Raw genomic sequence first — 20490 nt, forward strand, 5'->3', positions numbered from 1 at the left:
TGAAAACAGCTTGTTGGTCTTCATTACCGTGATGTTTTGAGGGCGAATGAAGGCAACGCTGACTAAAGCCTGCAGCTGGGAATTATTTTGTTCCTCAGTCTTTGCTGATATTCTAAGAGATGATTTATAAACTCACAGCTGTGTGTACAGCTCACTCGGCATTGGACATGTTTCATTTTGGACGGACAGAGCACTGTCATGTTCAAGATATCATTTGTTTCAACACATTACAAAGGACAGCTATGAAAACAGACTCATTTGCTGTGCATAAATAGTGCAAGGTGTAGCTATCAGTGCCAGCTAGATGCCATCAACAACGTGTACGACTACAAGTAAAAGCTCAAGCCAAGCAACATGAAGAACGGCGCCCAAGTCTGGCATGACACAACAATGTAAAGCCTCCATAGAAGCCAAACTCTGGCTCAAGTGTTGCAAAACCTATAACACTGACTGAAAAGTAATAATTCAACATCACTACAATATGAGACAGTCTCAGAATCAAACAGTTGCTACAGAAAAATCATAATTACACAAGCTTCAGTGCTAAATGAAACAATATTCTTCATCTTTGAGTACTGAAACCACAAAGTGGAATTACACTCAAAATGTCCAGAGCAAAGATATCATTAGCTGCAATTTGCTGATTATTAAGTTGAACTGAAATGTAGCATGAAAGCCAGGTTTTATTTATTTTAATTCATCAGTTCTTGCAACTTGTGGCAACTCACGCTGGTAATGGTTTCCTTGGGGAATCCTTCAACATTGGAAAGGAATTTATCACCTTGTGAGTCAGACCTTTTTCCACTTTTCCAGACTGAAGGAAGGATAGCCCCATGGGGGTGGAAGCCTTGTTCAGACTGCTGGATGGGGGTGGGAACAGGCTTATTCACTACAACCCCCACTGGTTCACTGATGGTCATGGAAAGAAAGATGAACATTGTAGACAAGTTTGTCATGTTGGTCAGTTAAGCAGTGATCTGATGCAATGGTACCCTGAACAAGACAGGAAGGAGGAGGCGAAAGAAGTTTGAGGAGGAGGAGAGAGTGACAGACAGACAGACAGAGTGGTCATGTGGCAGGGCAGTGACTTTGGCTCTGGTGGAAATGCATCCTAACTCAGCAGAGTTCAGGATCAGGGTTCTGGAGAGCACCGCTTTGCTGCGGTCCGCTGTGCTCCACAGGCCCTGCTGGAGACAACAACATTACAGGCTCTCGTGGCTGGATTAATGGGTCACACTGCACTCTGTTTTAGAGACAGAAAGTCTACCATGTAGTGAACTTACAATACACGTGGGCTCTGGAGACTATATCCAACATGCTCTCCCTCCCTCCTTTCTGTTTCCTCTCTCTTTTTCTGACCTTTCATTTCATGTTTTCTTGTGTAATATATTTGGACGCCCTTCTACAACTTGCTACTTAACCCCCCCACCCCTTTCTCCCTCACATCAACTTCAGTTTCTCTCTTTCCTCCCCACTGTAAATTCTGTCCCCTCCCCTTCCATGCCTGTTATGAAAATGCAGCACAAAGCCAGACAACAGCAGGGTATAGAATGAGAAATAATGCATGGATTAGACTGGGACAGAGGATAACGTGAAGGTTTGGAGTCAGCTTGAGTGATTCTCATCAAGGGAGGCTCAAAGTTGATCATAAAATACCAAATGAGAGGTTAGGCTCAAATTTTGTTTGTCAGGGCATGTTACAGTGTTGGAACAAACATCTAGCAAACAGCTTTCTCCACACCCCCCCCCCCCCAACCAAAGACTTCTCCATCTTCTCTTCCTCGTGTTTCTCTTTTTTTCCAACATTTCTCGTCTCTGCAGTTGTGTATGAATGTGAAGTGGAAGTCAACATATCGTTGAAGTGTACACGTGCTGTGCTTTGGGCTACTCCCTTTTTATTTGCCCGTCATCCAACAGATACACACCAATCAATGAATGCACTCATCACATACAGCATGAGAGCAGCATAAATCAGGAGGTCAGGTTAATATTATCTTTCTGTCCTTTTGCAGTTTTATAGCAATCATAAAAGGCTACAGTTCTCATGATTTGACAGGCAGTCGCTTACATGATTTCAGATCACTGACTGTACTGCACAACCTGTAAAGTAAAGTGTCCCCCTCTAGTGGTGAGAATGAGAAACAGAATCATAACGGTGCCAGATCTCCTTTTATTCTCTCACCCTATCACAGAATTTCTAGAAGCAGAAACAGATAACAAGTAAACAGCTTGTGCCTCAGCAAACAACAAAATAAATATAAAACACACCAAATGAATATATATGGTTACAGGCAGCATGTTACTTGAGTGTAACCCTTAAAGATTGGAAATACATTTTAGTATTGCCTTAAGAAAAAACATCATGCTTTCTTTTTTCTACAAAACATGAACATAACCAGTCTGGCGTTGAGTTCCTGTGTGGTTTCTGATTCATTAGTGCTCTGGCACAAAATAATGTGTTTACAATTTGCTTATACATCTCATCTTTGTCTGTGTTCCTCAGATAAACAGTCTCTTCCCCCTCCTGTCTTTCCCTCTTCCCCCACTTTTCCTCCATACTGCTGATGTGTCACCAGCCCCCCTATTCTTCTGCAGCTCCCCCTTCTCATACATACACACACACTAGCTCTAGCGTTTCCAGATGTGTGCAGGGGTGATGTCATGGCAGACCGGAGGCATTGGACTCCAATCCCTCTCTTTTTCCTCCAGAAAAAAAAAGTCATCGCAGACAAGTGAGCACGAGGCGGAAGAGAGAAGCGTTGATAAGTTCCCAGACAGCACTGTGAGTGTGCTGCGCTTAAAGCAGAGCTATCTCCCTCTGATTAGCCGAGTGGGGAGGGTTTTCTGAGTCACAACCTGTTTGTCATTGAACTCCTACCAGAGTTATTCACCATCTGACCCGACAGCCCCTGGAAAACTGTATTTCTGTCTTTCTGCATAGGTCACACCCCTGCATCACCAATAGTACCTGAACATCCCAAAACATGTGAACACATCTGCAGCAGATGTGGTTTTGTGCAAAAAGGGGGCTAGCTACTGATGACACAGGGAGTATAAGAGGAGGAGTTGGTGAGTGTTGTGTTGGTTGCTAGACAACTGCACTGTAAATAAATTGCAAGAGAAAAAAAAAAAAAAAAAAGGCCACAGCATGAGGCCTGTCTTAGTAGGAGATCGGCGGTGAATAGTGAGGGACAACATGAGCTGTCCCTAACCTAGTTACACACCCCAGCTGGACTGGAATTCAGGCCTCAGACACCAGCTGGAGGGAGGAAACCCACCTACCATCCTGTCACACTTTTACAAGGGCTCCAGCAAAGGAAAAAATACTTCACTCTTTGTGTAACAGCTAAAAGAGGGACATCAGAGCAAATACTGTACATGTGCAAAACTAGTCATGCAACTGACAGGCACAGTTAATGACTACCTAGTGAACACAGTGGAGCATTTAGCAGCTAAAAAGCCAGTTATTTAGAGCAAAACAGAGCAATGCAATGCACAAATGAAGTGGAGGAGCTGTTCACAGCTGCAAAACATTTAAAACAAAGTGTGAATGATGGTGGGTAAGCTCCAGGAACACCTCAGAAAACAAATAACTACTTAATATGTGGAAAAACATTTAGTTTTTTCTGAGTAAATTTTAATTGTCAGTGGCTTGCTAAAGTTGCAGTTTGAGGTCTGGTGCACATGTGTCGTTTTCTGTTGGTAAAAAACAGAAAAGTATGTTGACTAGTTTTCCAACTGCAAAAACTATGACAATAAGTACAAACTCCTAATACCATGAACGATGGCTGCAGTCCATCTCCACTTCCAGGGCTCTGGTATGAAGCACGATGACTCACTGGTGTGGCTTACTGGGACACCTCATGGAACAGAAGGATCATTAATGTCATTAGTTCCACCTGTGCTTTTACCACTGCCATGAAAAAGCCTGTAAAGCTTATTGAGTCTTGAATCGCCTGAGTTTCTTTAAATTTCATGGACATTTTCTAATTGTGTATCACTTTCATCTTACACCGTTTATAGTGTGATGTAGCACTGGCACATGACTCCTTTCTCTACTGTCCCAGTGTATTTAAAACAGCTGAGTGGATCAATCTAGCAGCTAATTGCTGACTTTAATCAGATTACTTCACTTTAGCCATGAAGATTACATCCCCAGCCCACCCACACACCACACAGTCTTGGTCTCAGACTTTTTTTTCTATAAAGACCTTGTGAGGACACAAAACTCAAAGCAAGTGATCCAAGAGACAATTGCTTTTGATTCTCTGTTGTGATTAAAAATAAAACCAAATTTTGGCTTTATTCCCCTTAAATCCAAATCCCCTCTCTGTTTTTCTCTGCTGGGTGGTTTCACTACAAAGGCTGGGTGACGGATCTCCCAGCTGAGGCTAATCTGTGCTGATCTGTGTGGCACCTTTTGGTGCTCTGTTATTCTCAGCTACGACTTATAATCAAATGATGTTTTGGTATTCAGTTGATTTAAGATGTAATCTCTAAATCCATCTGACACTCGACTGTTTTATGGTCCAACAAAAGAAAGGGAGATAAAAAAGGGAGAATCTCACACCTGGCTTTAGTTTCCAGTGATGGTGAAAAGTGAACTCAAATACGGGCCAAAATCGGCCTTTGAAGTTCAAACTTCATAGAGACAGGCTGAGAAAATCAGTCTTACATTAGTGATTGCATCAGCCATGAGCTGGAGATCCACTGGGGGCACTTTCACCATGCCTCTTTTAAACAAACACAATCACAGCAAGCCCCATACTGTATAAGTGATAGATTATTGAGAGGCCATTTGAAATCTTTCCAAACACTCTCAAGTAGCCAGTCTTGCCCCATTTAATAACACTTGTCTGTATTTTTAGAAGGGAAAAAAATATTTGTAAAATAAGAAGCCAGGCATTTTTGGTTTGACAGTTTCAACACGTGAGCCAATATCAATAGTTTGCATATTAACTTTTTCCAAAAGGCTGGGACCTGAAGGAACATTTTTTTTGTACTTCTCTAAAAAGCAATTTCAATTGCAAACATTTGTCTTACTCACATTGCACTCTATTCGAATACAATGTTGTTAAATTTCAACTCGAATCACATTCACCACACGTTGTAATTCTAGTGTTACAAAGGCAGCATTCATGAATGTAACACTGCCACGCTGGGAATGATTTTTACCATTAGCTTAACTTCCTGTAGCCTGTAGCAAATTACAACACATCATCTAGAAAGCCTTCAGGTAATTTTGAATCTTTTCACAGACCCAGAGACAGTAGCCTACATATGATAATAGTAATCAAGATAATAATGTGCTTCTGGCTGTTTCCTTCAAGAGAAAATTATGGATTTGTTCCATTATTTACTGTTTGTTTGTCTCTATATTTTTTACAGAAAAAACAACAGGGAATTTCAGCTAGATTGAAATGAAATGGTTGAGTTAAAGCTACCCTGTGGAAATTAGCGCCATGGAGCAATGCTTTTAAGAGTGGGTCCCTTTTTGTTGCTGATGAAATGGTTTCACAATATTCCCTATTGGTGGAGCTAACAGGAAATGCAGCCATGTATCTACAAAAGGAGAGGAAGAAGACTGATGGCTAATAAACATAGACAAACAACACTGGTTCCAAAATGTTTAATGAGCATTTGAAATGCATTCAACATGTCTGTCAGACCTCAACAATATACCCACAAAGCATTGTGGTGAGAAACAGTAAATGTAAATATAACTTTATGTGTTCACAAGAAAAATATACATGTTGCCTTTAAACCTTTCGTTTCCATGAGTCAAAGAGATGCTTTTGTTTTTTTTCTGGGACAGCACCACTATGTTGAAATTCAGTGAAATAAGGATATAGCTGATATTATGAAGTTGTGCACCTTTGATAAAACAAGATGTGCTAGCCCACAAAAGTCAAGCTACTTGTATGTGAATTGATCATGGACTGCTTCTCATCATTTTAACTGAGAGTTTTGCCACTTAGCTTGTGCACAAAGAATGTGCAGTCACTGACATATTACAGCACATGCTCTCATATTTGGGTGTGCACTTGTCCCACGTTTCAGCTGCCATGAACTCACCAGACAACAGTTGGAGACACAAGAAAAAGAAAGACAGCATGGATCCAGACTCTGGGATGCTGTTGCCAGGTGAGGTCGGAGACAAGGTGGATGTTTGTTCTAACCCACTGATGAAATAATTCTCAAGGCATAGACAGGACAGAAATTAGTCCATGTTTCCTGCACTGTTGAGTAACATCACAATGCTGCTAAATCTTGACTAGATTTGACATTTCTGACACAGAAAACGGCTCAGCCAGAAACACAGCACCGGGTGATTCTGGAAGAAACAAAAAACATGAATCAGTTTTTCTAGGTCAGTGAAGAAGAGGAAACATGTAATCCTAGAGGCGCTTCCCAGATGGAAAAGTGTGCTTGTTTTGGATTTTGCCTTTATGTGACTGTCAAAGAGGAAATGCAGATGAAGCTCGCAGAAGCTCACCTGCATCAAGAGTGACGAAGTTGTCATTCATGTTTTGATGTCTGAAATAAAAGATTGGCGGTGTTAAGCTGATGTATTATCAATGTTAATTGCTATGTAAAGTTGTGTGTCATCTGCATAAGAATGGAAGAGAGTGAGAATTCAGACAAATAACCAACAAGCAGAGAAATTTGAAGCATTACTTCAGATGGGAAACAGGTAGCATCATTATTTTCACAGGATGCCTGTGAAGACCACTGTGTTGTTTTAGCTTGTTACAGCTTGAAAATCGCAGGTGCAACTAATTACATTAATGATGACTCATCTGCTTTATTTATGTGTCCCAGTAAGCAATTACTGATAATTAACTACATCTGTGCTTTTCCTGTTAAGTCATGTCAAAATGTCTGCGGAGACAAATGCCTGCTGACAGCTGAACAGTCTCCGAGTACAACGTCTGTGGCTAACAAAGGCATATTTTATTTTACATTTATTAATTCTGAATTTAAAGCTGCATTCATTAGTATATTTATTAGAAACACAACGAGTAATTTATGTGATTTCTGTAGCGTCCACTATGGTCCAAAGTGGCCATTACAGAATAATGTAAATCTTCGTACATTTGCCAAGAATTTATTGAGTTCATTGCTTTACTTACACCAGACTGAAAACAAGATGAACATGGGACCACGAGCAGGACACAACAGTGTCTTTAATGAGGTACATGTGTTAACTTCTTGTTTTAGTTTTGTGTTAAAACCTAAAATATCCGCCTGTGATAACGTAGCAATAGCACAAGCAGAGAGCAAAGATAGCATTAGCCACCATTAGCTACTGTTCATACCAGACCAAGCAAAAGTTGTAGCTGCCCTTTGGTCTACAGAGCTTTCTAGCTAATTTTAAGCTTTTAAGCAGCAGCAGGCAACTGCTTTTAGAAAAAATCTTACAAAGTTAGTGAATATAGTTTGTGAACAAAATGGAGCATTTAGCAGCGAAAGAGGCAAACATTTCCCTCACAGGTGGAGACCAAAACAAACCTAAAAAAAATTGAATATTTGGGCCATATGACAAGAAATATGTCTCCAAATAAATGCAAATGTTGTTGGATATGTAGAAAATGCCCAGCTGTTATTCCCTTTTTCCCCATAGTCTTGTTTTCCTCCATTATACCTACATTTAAGTACCAGTTGGAGCTATTAAGTATGGTATTGCTCCCTGATTTGTACTGTGAAAATTACAGTGTAAATTGCAATAATACAAATATTTTTTCAAATTCAATTCAGTTTCAATTTCAAGTCAAACTGTCACCAGCAAGTTCTCGAGAAAGTTGGTGTGATGCCCATTTACAAAAGAGAACCTGACAAAGAATGCTGGACATTTGGTGTTTGGTGGGAGACAATGATGAAGAGTCAAAGAGCCAGTTCTTTGACTGTCAAAAGACAATAAAAAAAGAAGCAATTCCTCAGGTAAATGCTTGCGTTCACAAGGTTTCTACCAGATTTTCATTTGTGGCGCCGGGGGTATCCTTTCTGTGTCAGTTCAGAAATGAGACAAGCCTGCTGCGAGAGTCATCTCATGAATTAACTGGAAGAAATAAGATCTGCTGTCCTACAGGCACCTTGGGATTTCACTGGTGACAAGGCCTCTTAATTAAAGCTCGTTTTTGGGTCATCTAGGGTGGAGGCCATTTCTCAGTAAGAGGCCGAGACTTCCTCAGGAGCAGGACTGCGATCCAGGTTTACTGCAACGTGCTGTATGATTCATAACAGCAATCCTGAGTCATCTCTAAAAGCTCTTATGGTCTGGTCATGTTGACTTCTTTGGTATTTTATTTCACCAATATAATTTCCCATAGGACTGCTGAATATGGGACATTGTCCACCCAACAGGCTTGTTAACTGTTTTCTTCAGGAGGAAAACTGAATGTAATTGGAACGACGTCAGGGAAAATAACATCAGCTACAGGTTAATGTCCTGTTAAAAATACCCATTAGGTGTTTAGGATTCACAAGAGGTGGACACAATAACGTGAACACCTCTAGAATTTAATGTAATCAGTGTATCTTATGAATCTGTGGTTTATATGAAGTAAAAGATGTGGTAGAAACCTTTAATGGAGGACAGGAGAAGGGTTTGTTTACAAGCCTCCTCCATTAGGGTTTCGGCTGTTTTCGTGTATCCATGTCTTTGGTTTCGAAGGGTTGGGGAGGATCTGTGCACTTAATTACCCTGGGTTCATTGCTGGCTCCATCAGAGCGCGGTGGTTGGACCATCACTGATTGTGAGATAGTTTCTCTGTGGTACGGCTGCCTGGAGTCAGAGGTGGTCAAATGGTCTGGACGTTTGCCACAGCTGCAGTCACACCGGGTAGAAAAAGGCCTTCTGAAATTGTCCAAAGATTACAAAGAGCGGCTGGGGCAACAGAAGTTCCTTTGTCCTGCGGTGAAGGCTTTCCTTACACTCATACGCTGTGGTATTCACTGTGAATACGTTAGTTTCCAAATGTCATTTTCCATCGTGGTGTGTGAGTGCATGTGTGTGTGATTTACTGTGGGATCTAAAGGAGGAGGATGACACTGGTAGAGCTGCCTATGAACCATCCCTCTGGTAAAAATGTCACACTGCAATCTAACCATGTCGCTCGGAGCCACTGCCGAAACCAAATTATAACTCAAGGTGGGGAGGTCAGAGGAGGAATTTCTTTTTTTTTTTTACAATTGGTGGGGGTTTCTTTAAAGGTGAAAGTTAGCTCACTGTTGCCTTCTTTCTCAAAGGAACTCCCAAGCACACATTTCCAAAACCACACAAAGAGAGGACTTTTACATCAAGTTAGCTATGAATGGAAATATGGAGATCATCAGGTTATTCCTTCTCTGAATTCTACCAAAACCAGGAACATTGTGGCATGTGGGCGTGAGTCTCCTTTGGTTTCCTTCTGTTAATGCGATGTTTTCTATAACTTCTGTTTATAAAGTGCATTCAGACCATTCAGACAAATGCTTTAAACATCATATGAACACCAATGCAGCAGTGCTGAGCTTGCCACTCTGGTAGGGAGCTTTTCCTAGCTCAAGTTTTCCCCACTCAGTGGCAGCATATTTTCCACTACTGCGCCAAAGAATAAATGGGATCCATCACAGTTCTGCTGATGCCTGGGGAGAAAGATGAAATAGAAAAGGAAAGTGAGAGGGCACGCCGAGCAGGAGAGATTTTCTGGTAGATTATGAAGTGTTTTACGGTCTCTGACCCACAGTTGTACGCTTTTGTCTCTAATTACCAGCAGCTAATTAAAGAGCAGAGATGAGTGGCCAGCAGCAGCCGGGCTGGCTGTGGGGAAAGTGAAAAGTATCTGCTGACACACCCGCAGGCCCTGTGTAAACTTATAGCACACATCAATGGTGCCTTAACCCCATGCTGTTTCAGCTCTGAGAAAGTTATGACTGCTGTAACTAGTACGTGCCCCGAATCAACCTAAGAGCTCATTCAAACAAACCTATAGCTCATTCTCTACTCTCTGTACCTTGTTGACCTTTATGTTTTTCTAAACAGATATTTGTTGATGATATAGAGGACTTATTACCAGATGGCTGCCTAACAAGGCCACATTGTTGTTGCTGTGAGGAGATGGGACAGTGCTGAGTTGTCATTTGGGATCATAATGTGCAGAATATCATAGAAAACTGAAGCAGTCCAAGTATTATCACAGCTCAGCTGAGGTCCCGGCCTGGTGACAGCATATCTATTCCAGATGGAGGAACCAGCTTCTCTCTGACCCCTTTTTGCACATTTTTCATTTTTCTTGGTTTTCAGAGCCCTTCTTTGTTACACTGGTCTGTGGTGTCATTTTGGGAAATGCCTTTGTGGATGCCTTTGTGTTTGTCTCTAAAATTCAAGTATGGCCTATTAATGGCTGTGGCATGAATCTTAACAGGCGTCCAGGCAGTCATACAAGACTGTGTCTTTTGTTGACTGGTGGTTTGTGTCATCCTTTCTTATTCTTTTGGGAAGAACTCAACATATTTTGGCCTTGAAAAATTCACTCAACTTGAATTTCACAGTGTGGAGGACAAAGCTGCAGCAGGCCAGCAGCTGAGTGCTGTTCAGCGCTGAGAGATGTTTACTCATTCCAGGCTTGATTTGACATTGCCATTACAGAGACTGTGAATAATAACGTTCCTCATTCGGCACACCTGCATTGTATCCATGTTGTAACTTTTATTAAAAAACTGGATAAGAGGTCCACGAGGCCCTCAGGGTTTTCTGGCTAACACTGCTTATGGGACATGAATAATGTGCAGTCATAATAATCATCATCAATAAGAGTTTGATTATTTGTTGTGACGGCTCTGTTCAGGACACTGAAGAATAAAATGGCTACACACATAAAAATAGGTTTAGCTGCTGTGGAATGACAACATGCTAAGTCTTAAATTTAGTCCAGGACACCAAAGCATGTTGTATAGGTACTGTAACACACACACACACACACACACACACACACACACACACACACACACACACACACACACACACACACACACACACACAAGGTATGAGGTGATGGCTTTGATGCGTTTCACAGTCAGACAGCTGCACCCACCGGTCCTTAATGACGGGACAGACCGGGCTGATCTCCAGAGGTGTGCTTTCCCCATCAGGCGCAGTGCTCTCACACCGGGCTAGACAGGAACATACCAGTAATGGAACAGACTGAAACCAGCAGGTAAAACACACTGTGGTGACCAGCCAAAAAACCTATTACAACCTTAAAACAGGCCGGAGACTTCAGCGCCGAGTTTTATTGTTTCACTGAAAACGCTGAGCACTGAAACAGTAGCACACAGTGTTTACTTCAGGTGAGGCTTTTCTTTCCTAGTGTTTTGTATTTTAATTTGTGAAGATGAAATGAAGACAGTTTTAAGGACCGCTTGAATTTACTGCTGGTCCAGCCAAGATCTCCCTGCTTTGGGGTTTGGTGGAGTCTTAAATCATATCATGAGGCTCAAGTCCAAGTGAAGTCACACAAAAGTGAAGTGTTGAAGGCAGAGCTGAGTCCCTTTGGATTTTGTGGTTATCAGAGGAAGGTCTTCAAGTCAAGTGGCATGTGGTAACAAAACTCTACAATGTAGTCACCATAAGTACAAAGGAAGGCAGACGACTTGTGTATATTATCAGCTGTTGACAGTATTACTTGATTATTAAATCATGCAACAGGAACATGTTCAATCAAGCCAAAATCTTGCAGGTTCAGCTAAACAAAGCTGAAAGAAATGAAGCAAATCACAAACTGAAGAGACACACAAACACAACTAATGGTCGTCAGCCATGATAGCAGCTTTCTGAGGCTTCAGCACAGTGACATTTGAGCTAACTGCTGATGTGAGCACACTAAAGATGCTACTGTAGCATGCTGTTGTTCAGCAGGAATAATGTTTAGCGTAGCGTGTTAGCACGCCAACATTTGCTAACTAGAGCTACATATAAAGTGCAGCTGAGGTTGAGATGATTGCCATCTGTGTTGCAGGCAGTTGGTGATAAACCAAAGGATTGGACAAGCTGAAATTTTGACCATATGATGCCAAGAGATCAGATAAAAAAAAAAGTTATTACACTTCATTCCAAAGGAAACACGTGTCTGAACCAAATTTCAAGGCAGTCCATCCAACAGTCATGGTGACACCAATGTCAGCCTCATGTTGGTGCTATAGAACATGGATGGAAGGATTAGGGTACATCCTCTGATCCAACAGACCAGTCAAACAGGCATTACCACCCCTAGCATAGTAGCATGGCTAAAAGGCATCCATATGGTAAAAATTCACTGTTCAATTAATGTCCACAACAGTGCCTTCCTCCTCTCTCCTTCCATCAAAGCATCTATTATCTTTTTCTGAGTGATGCCTGTCAAGCACCAACAAGCTCCTAACACACTGTGTATGTTGTACTCTAGGTGGAAAGGGAGGTGCTGAACCCCTAACCCTAAACCCCTGATGCCCAGATGGCATTCAGCATCGTCCTCCCTCTCACTCTCTGCAGGTTGTTCAGACTCTACAGTGCACCAGACCTTTTAACCTGCATGTTCATATTAGCTGAGACCTTCAGCCTCGATGCTGCCCTCCCAGTACACAGGCAATCCAATCATAACTGAGCGGCCGCACTGTTTTCTCGGTTCCACACAAGAAAACACCTGAATTTCTTAGAGCAGTCTCCTCAGTCTGTGGCAGCAGGAGATAATGACCAGACTTTAGTGTTAATTCATGAGAAAGTTTCACACAAATGTATTTGGTGACACTTCTTCAGTGCGAGTCCAAGATGTTCTGAAGTGTGTTTAATGTGCAGCCAGAATCCTAGAACTAAAGGGAAAAGATCATTAGTTTGGTTTACACTGGCTTCAAATAGCAAACACCAAAACAGCAAAAAAAATAAAAAACTTAAACAAAGGTGTGAACAATCCATCTGTGACCAGATATTAATATTTCTGTAGAGATTTTTCTCTGATATATGGGGGCCAAAAGACAGATTGAAGATTTGTCAGGGGCTGGTTTAATCAATCCCTACAGTGAAATTGAAAGCAGTGGCCTCTTTTAGAGAAGGAGTGTTGATGCTTTGGGATGATCTGCTCATCTTTACTCAGAACAGATGAAGCAGACACAAAACCACTTCAGGCTCAGGACTAAAAAGAGTCGGTTGTATTATGTGATGCTGTGGTGCCCTCTATTTATTCTGCCGGCTTAAATTCAGTTTACATGCCTGCTTGGTAGAGAACTGTTTTGTATTTTCTATCCGTGTGTTTGCCTGTTTCATGTTTTTTGTTCAATTTTAGCACTTTGATGCCTTCAAAGATGATTTACATGTGTGCATTTTACCCATGCTATTTTTAACAAATAGCTCAGGACTACAGATTAAACTTTCTGTTGTTCTCTAGGCTAACTCCTGCAAAGAATATAAAGTGATGAGTTGGATGTCCTTGCCAATCCAACCCATTATGAAGCTCTGAATCATGTTTAAATGGAAAACTGACTTTGCCCCCTTGGATTCACTGAAGCCATTCATTTTCTTCAGGCATATCAAGCCCCAGTACAGTACAGGGTGTTGGGTTCCAGGGAGCAAAGGCCAATTAGGCTGTTTGAAAGTGTTCAAGGAGGTGAGTGCTGCATCTGCTGCACAGCATGCGCCTGAATATTTCTGTGGGGCAACGAGGAACTGGTCACAGCTGCAGCTCTGTGGGCCAGAATCAATTGGCAATCCAGTTCTGTCTGTGGGCCAGATCAATATGTGTGACTGCTGCAGTGTCTGGAGGTCCAGTGCAATCTGCAAAACAGTGCAGCAATTAGAAAGAATAATGACAATGTCCATAAGACAGACACCTTAAAGGAGACTTTACTGGGATGAATTCAAATGTCAAAAAGGGAGAGTAAAGTCAAGGCAAACAGAATTCAAACACAGAGGTAAGAGCCTTTCTGAGGTACACTTTGCATTATTCAACAACCACCTGTGGAAGTTTTCTCGTGTTAAAAAAAGTGCTGCACTGTCACAGAAAAATAGTGCAATAAAAAAAGAAAAGAAGGAGCGAGAGAGAGCAAAGCACAGTTGGAGACGTCTTTGTCGCCAAGTTAGTGGATTTTGATGGAACATTGCTGCACTCTGGTGGACGAGAGAGGAAACATCCAAAATATGTTTGTCCAGTGTTTTGGTTTCTTGATGCCTTCAAAATAAAATCCCTAACATGTGTTTCATAAGTCACAGTTGTACCTGCTTTGTGTTAAAAACACTATGATTAAATTATCCCATTGAAGCAATGTTGCGATTGATTGATTCAGGGTAATGTTCAATGACCCCACACAAACTGGTTAAGACAGCCATTTTTTAAATTAGTTATCTACAGGAAATGGTTTTGTGCATGACTTATTTTCACTGTAGACTACTGAAAATATTATGGTTTATATTACAAACTGTCAACTATGTTTTTATCAAGTGTATATGGTTCCTACTAGAACTGAAATTATCTGCCAATTTATCATCAACAGAATATTAATAGGCAACAATTTTTGTCATTTAATTGTTGGAGTTGTTTAATTAAGCAGAAATGATAAAATAAAAAAAACCGAAGATTTCCTGCTTTTCTCTTCAATTTTATTTCTGTCTCTGTGTTTTAGATCATTGGCCAGTTTTAAAAGATATTGGAAGACATCACCTCGACTCTTCAGAACTTACATCCATATTTCATAAAGTAAACAATTAGTAAATTAGTTAAAATAATTTAAATATACTGAACATAAAATATAAACTGACAATAGAAATAATTTTAGTTGCAACCTTAGTTTGAACGCATATGCAAAAACATTAGAGAAATTACATGTGGTTGATTTGTGTTCAGAATAATCTTCTTTTAATTAAATCGATCATGAAGCTTCACCCACAGACCTGTGTATAAACATCTATAAACCCAGGCCTGATTGTGGGTAATTAAAGCTGCTGTTAGTGATGATTGACACTGTGGGATTGAGGCTGCTGATTGTGGCCGACTCCCAGGAGGAGAAAGAAAAGACATAATGCATTATTTACTTTCCAGGCATATTTAATTGGCACAGTAAACACAATACAAAGTATTCAGTGCTCCAAAACACAAGCATGGGCTACCAAATGGAACACAAACAAAAAAGTGCAAAACACACCATTTGGTAGACCTTACAAAGGAAAAGAAGTCTTACTTTGCAAAGCAGATAAAGTAATGGTAAGACTCTCAATAGTTAAAATAGATGTTTTCCTTTTTTTAAACTTTATTTATATATTCATATATATTCTCTCTAATTCCATCGCGCCATTTCCACTGTACAGGCAGGTTATTCTGGGGCATGGACTAAAAGGTTTGTGGTGGTCTCATTGCAGAGCACCGGCAGGCAGGGGGCTACTGGAAAGCTGCTGCTGCCCGTGAAGCGGTGGTCTTTGCCTCGTCAGATTTATCTTGTCATTTATCAATGAGAAATAAAAAAAACAAACAGAAGGGCTTGTTCGACAACTTGACGTGTTGAGATCGGTGGCTAAAAGCAAACGTGATACTTTTAAGCTTGATTCAGCAGGGATTTGATCATTCCTTCCATCAAATGGTCATTAAGTCCATCACTCGTCCATTTAGGAAGCGTACATAATATTCTGCATCACATGAATATTCAGCAATGGCTTCATCCAAAACACAAACAGTGTAATTGTTACTTATATTTGCAGTTAAGGGATTTTAGTCCCGTTCAGGCAGAATAAGCTACAACAAATTTCCAGCTTAAAATAAAAACAGAAAAGCAGAATCTCAACTTAAGATCATCAAATATAAAACAAAAATGTTAAAATCACATATAATATGTGCCATTGAGCAGGCGGGGGCAGTCAGTGGACATAATTCCTCTTGTTTGACAGTTTCATGATTATAAAAACTCTGAAATTTGCCCCCAAACTTTTTTTTTGCTTGTTTGCTTGGTTTTTTTTTGTTTTTTGTTTTTTTAGATAATCAGATCTTGATCCTTTCACCACACCACAGCTTCATCACCAGCATTCTTCTCTCTCTCAGTGATTGAACACAAACCCGGTAAAGGCCCAAAAACAGGTGATTCTGTCACACTTCAGTCACTAATTCACAGGAACATGATGAATCACAGTATATTTTCATATACAGTAGACAGTGAGTGGACCATCGTGAAAACATAGGGTGTAAATAAATCATATCTTCTTGGGTTTTATTTTTGGGCAGACTGCTGCTCGAGCCGAGTGGAAATGTTTCCACAAGGTGATTAACTGTAAACTAACAACAACTTGCGTTAGACACTCTGGTCAAAACATACAATACTAACATTTTTACATACATACTGTGAACTTACAGTAAAACAAATTCACAAGACATCCATGACCTACCTATGCATAAAATCACTCAGAAAACAACATTTCAGGTCCCTGTTGTCCTTTTCTGACAGTTTTGAGATTAAGCTGGGGAACACTGGGAGGAGGTGATCACTCACTCACTGTTAAAAACAGGAAAACATGCTCTCTGAACCAACAACAGAGAAGAGATTCAAAAAGAAAAAGAACCACAGGCACCGAACCCAAACAGTAGCATTCAGGTTAATTACGACCAGGCAATGAGGGTTAACTGAACAGAAAGGCTGGAGGCTGGAGGCAGGGGGGGGGCATAAGCTGACCAAACACCCCCCACCACCTCTTCCGGGCTGCCAGCAGAGGGGGCGAGGAGGACGACAGGGCAAGCATGCAGCACACCACAACGCTGAGAGGCCCCCGCCCCTGAGCTGTTGCAAAAAAACAAACAAACAAAAATAAAATAGGGTGGGGGGGGGGGGCGCTCAAAGCAGCCTAAGGGAGAGCCTGAGCCGCCTGAGAGGGGGAGGGCCGTGGAAGTGGGGGGGGGGGGGTGGTGTGTGGTCAGAGAGAGGAACAGACACCAGTGACAAGACAGGAATTGGTGGATGAGAGAGATGGTGAATGAGCCCATCATGCATCTCGTCTCCCTCTGGGCGGTCCTGGGGAGGTGGGAGTGCTTGTGGTGTGGTGAAAATGGGACATTAGGACACAAAACCTTTACAATAAGGCAGACACACAGGTGTCCACAATAATCAATAAAAAACAGGAGCAACACATGATTAACAACTTCACTTCTTCTGTTTCCTGTTGGATAAAACCTGCAAATATGGAGCTGATTTTAGTGAAGGGGGGGGGGTCACAGGCTCATGAGTCCAGGATGATTCTCTGTGTGAGTGACAAGTTCATGACTTACACGCATACACACACACACACACACACACACACACACCGCTGGATGAATTGGGGACATGGCTTCCTCCAGCTGGTCTTTAGTCCGTAGGCTCCTGCTGGTCTCCGTCCTGTCTCTGACCACACCCTCTGCCGTGTGTTTGTGTGTGTGTGTATAGGTGTGCGCAACGGGTCAAAGGTAAGGAAAAAGAGAAGTGGCAGAGCTGGGTGGGGGGGCGTTCAGAGCGAGGAAGCCAGAAGCCACTTTCATGACCGCGCATGGTGCAAGCGGAGTTAGTTACATTAAGAAGCAAAAGCTTTGCTGAAAACAACAAGAAGCAAATCGTATACTGTGGTTGTGACTGCTGCTGGATGACTGTTAAGAATGGAAAAGGTTATGAACGCTAAAATTTAGATGGATTTCCCTTATCCTTGCTTCACACTGCAGAGTTCTGCAGAGGAAGCATAACACTGCGGATAAGTTTTTTTTTCTTTTCTTTTTTTGTTACGGTTTGGAAACTGAGATGCGTTATTATCGGCCGTCTCTCTCTCTCTCTCTCTCTTTTAGATTCAGGTCATCGTTCACTTTTTCTCTCTGACTCTGTGAGCGTGTGAGGAACGTGGTGGTTTCTCCGAGGCTGCTTGCCCTGCCATTCCTCCGTCAGCCTCACACTTTTAGGAATCTGCAATTCAAAAAGGAAATACAAACAAACAAAAGAAGAAAAAAAAATGACAAAAAAGGAAAGTTAGATAGCTTTAAAGGAAAATCGGGTCAAAAGACAAGCAACCCAAATATTCAGACATGGAGAGGAGGAAGAAAGAAGTCACTGCATATATGAAAACTGCTTTAAATTGACTGAATGTGAATCTGTGAAACACCTCAACAATGAATCTGTTTAACTAAGAACCTTTCAGTTTTCACTCTCTGGCTTGAATGCATGTCAGGATGCAGCCACTCGACTTTGTCACAACATGCTGAGATCATGTCACGACAAACACCGCAGCATGCACCACATTTCAAATCCTCTTCAATCAAAACAATCACAGGAGGCGTGAAAGGTGTATTTACAGCACTGATGTAAAATGACATCCTTAAAAATAAGAGCCCCATGCTGTGCCGGTAACGAGCCGTCAACGCTGATTAAAACGTGTGAAAGGAAGTTAAACACAGGCTTGTGCGATGAGTGAGGAAAGAGATGATTTCTGAGGTTTTGAAAAGCAGCACAGACGTGTCTCATTATTATTATAGCAGTGAGGTGAAATGACACGCCATGCTTTCACACAGGTGCTGCTCAGAGACCCATGCAAGAAACCACAAAGCTTTAAAGTCATGACCAGCTCCATCTCTCAGCCCAGTCTCACCATAGAGCTTAGTACAGCTAATTCTCAGTCCTTTATTCCTTTACCACTGGCCTGGAAGAAGGGACCAGAACAGCCCAACACTATCATTACCACAGAGTGGATTTAAAAAAGAAAAAAAAACATCTGAACAGGGGCTATCAGTTACTGATTTAATCATTAATTTTTATAAAATTAACCCTAAACAAGGGAGAGTAATTACTTTCACAACTTCTTTATGTTGTAACAGCACTATGATCAATCTACAGCATGCAACACTTGAGTGGGGGGCGGCATATTTTTTTCATTTTTTTTTCCTGTTTAGCCTAGAAAAATATCTTTTAACATGTGTCCATAATTTACAGCAGATTTAAATTACATTTGCATGATTGCACATCGAGCATGCTCTTCGTTTACAGCGCGACAAGCAAACACAACGCAGTAACTTGTGTTGTGGTCACTTGGGCGACAATTCAACTTTCGCTTGATGTTCAGTGTCACTTCAGGTGGTGCATACATTCGCTCGGCTGAGTTCAGTGATTTATCGCCACAGTGGCTTTGACAGAGGCTGTGGATCAGACTCGTGATTACAAGCGCTTTCATTTGAGTGGAATCTGGTGATCTGACGAAAAAAAACAAATCCAGTACTGTGTTTGAAATGTACACGTGATCATTGTCAGTGAGTGATTTGTCCCATCATGCTCAGCTTTGACTGGGGTGGTGTCGCATTTTCTTTGCATGACCACTAGGTGGCACTGCAGTGAATAAGTGGTGAGGAACTACAAGCGTCTTGTACACAACATCCTTCAGGCTCAGCTGGCATTCAGTGTCATTTCCTATACATTACTACATGTTTTGTTCTCATGAACAGTGCACAGTTACACACACACACACACACACACACACACACACACACACACAACACACTGTCTGCCACAACTGTCCCGACTGTCATGAAGCACAATGGACAATTCTGATTGGGACACAGAGAACAAGTGCATGTGTGTGTGTTAGAGGAGTGTATTCTCTTAACTGAGCTACCAGTAACAATCTTTAATCTCCGTAACTTTCCCCATTCACTTAGCGTGTGAACGGAAACTTACTGACTCGCAGTAACAGAAAACACTTCGTGCTGAGTTAAATGTATGTCATAGCACCTTTGGCATTTGTTTCCAAAAAGACCTCAACGTAGGATGTGGGGACGTATCCCTCCTCGTCCTCGTTCCTGCGCACTCGCGTCCACCCGTCTCCTTTGTCTTCCTCTATGACGTACAACAGCTCACCCTCGGCCACGGAGATAGTACCCTCATTATGACCTGCAGGAAAGGGAGGGGGAAAAAAAGAGAGAAATAAGAGAGGGCAAGACATTCACACTCTGTGCACTTGGAGGAACTAACTTCATGTAGATTAGATATTGTAAATTAGATTTCCTGAATAAAAAGAGGTAGTAAAACCAGCTGGTGTGTGATATGAAAATGATGTAACTTCTACTCTGCAGTAGCCCACAGAGTGTGTGTGCTGCCCTGTGTTAGATATGAATGAATTATAACATCAACCTGCAAAAATGTCCACCTCTCAAGGAAGGAAATTACAACTTTCTTATCAACAGTTTCCAGAAAACCATCACATGATCACAGTCACTTTATCCTCTAAACTTAATCTGTTCATTAATTCAAAATCTGAATTATTTATGGGCACAGCAGAAAGTGACTGTCTGCAGATGGAATCTCACCTCTCATTCAAATCCCAAACAAAACTGGATGTAAGCATTTGTGGATATTTTACATTATGAATGAACAACTCCAGGACTGTGTGGTTCCAATATTCTTTATACCAGTGGATCCCAGCCTGCCAGTCAGGACCCTCCAGAGGGGTCCAAACATAAATCTGGCGGATCACCAGGTGATTAATGATATAAAGAATAC

At 41.5% G+C, this 20490-nt stretch overlaps 1 protein-coding gene and 1 long non-coding RNA gene across 23 annotated transcripts in view; both read right to left on the reverse strand.

The window, feature by feature from the left end:
• Positions 1-1491: 1491 nt before the first annotated feature.
• Positions 1492-7280, reverse strand: LOC139611902 (uncharacterized). The gene is made up of 4 exons (XR_011686379.1): positions 6679-7280; positions 6497-6537; positions 3777-6334; positions 1492-3696 (listed from the first exon to the last, which is right to left on the reverse strand). It is a non-coding gene; the product is annotated as an uncharacterized lncRNA (long non-coding RNA).
• A 7752-nt stretch (positions 7281-15032) lies between these two features.
• fnbp1b (formin binding protein 1b) overlaps positions 15033-20490 on the reverse strand; it is a 59407-nt gene continuing 53949 nt past the window's right edge. For 15 of the 22 annotated variants that reach the window (XM_071466815.1, XM_071466812.1, XM_071466816.1 and 12 more), the window contains one exon: positions 17863-19881. In XM_071466815.1, coding sequence (XP_071322916.1) covers positions 19703-19881 — 179 coding nt within the window. In that variant the 3' untranslated portion in view covers positions 17863-19702. Of the gene's footprint in view, positions 19882-20490 lie in introns of all 22 variants that reach the window. The other 7 variants (XM_071466821.1, XM_071466833.1, XM_071466832.1 and 4 more) reach the window with 1 other exon arrangement.

Source organism: Trachinotus anak, unplaced genomic scaffold (assembly GCF_046630095.1).
Source record: "Trachinotus anak isolate AG129_WGS33_773 ecotype Australia unplaced genomic scaffold, CSIRO_AGI_Tana_v1 ptg000028l, whole genome shotgun sequence".
NCBI classification, from domain to species: Eukaryota; Metazoa; Chordata; class Actinopteri; order Carangiformes; family Carangidae; genus Trachinotus; species Trachinotus anak.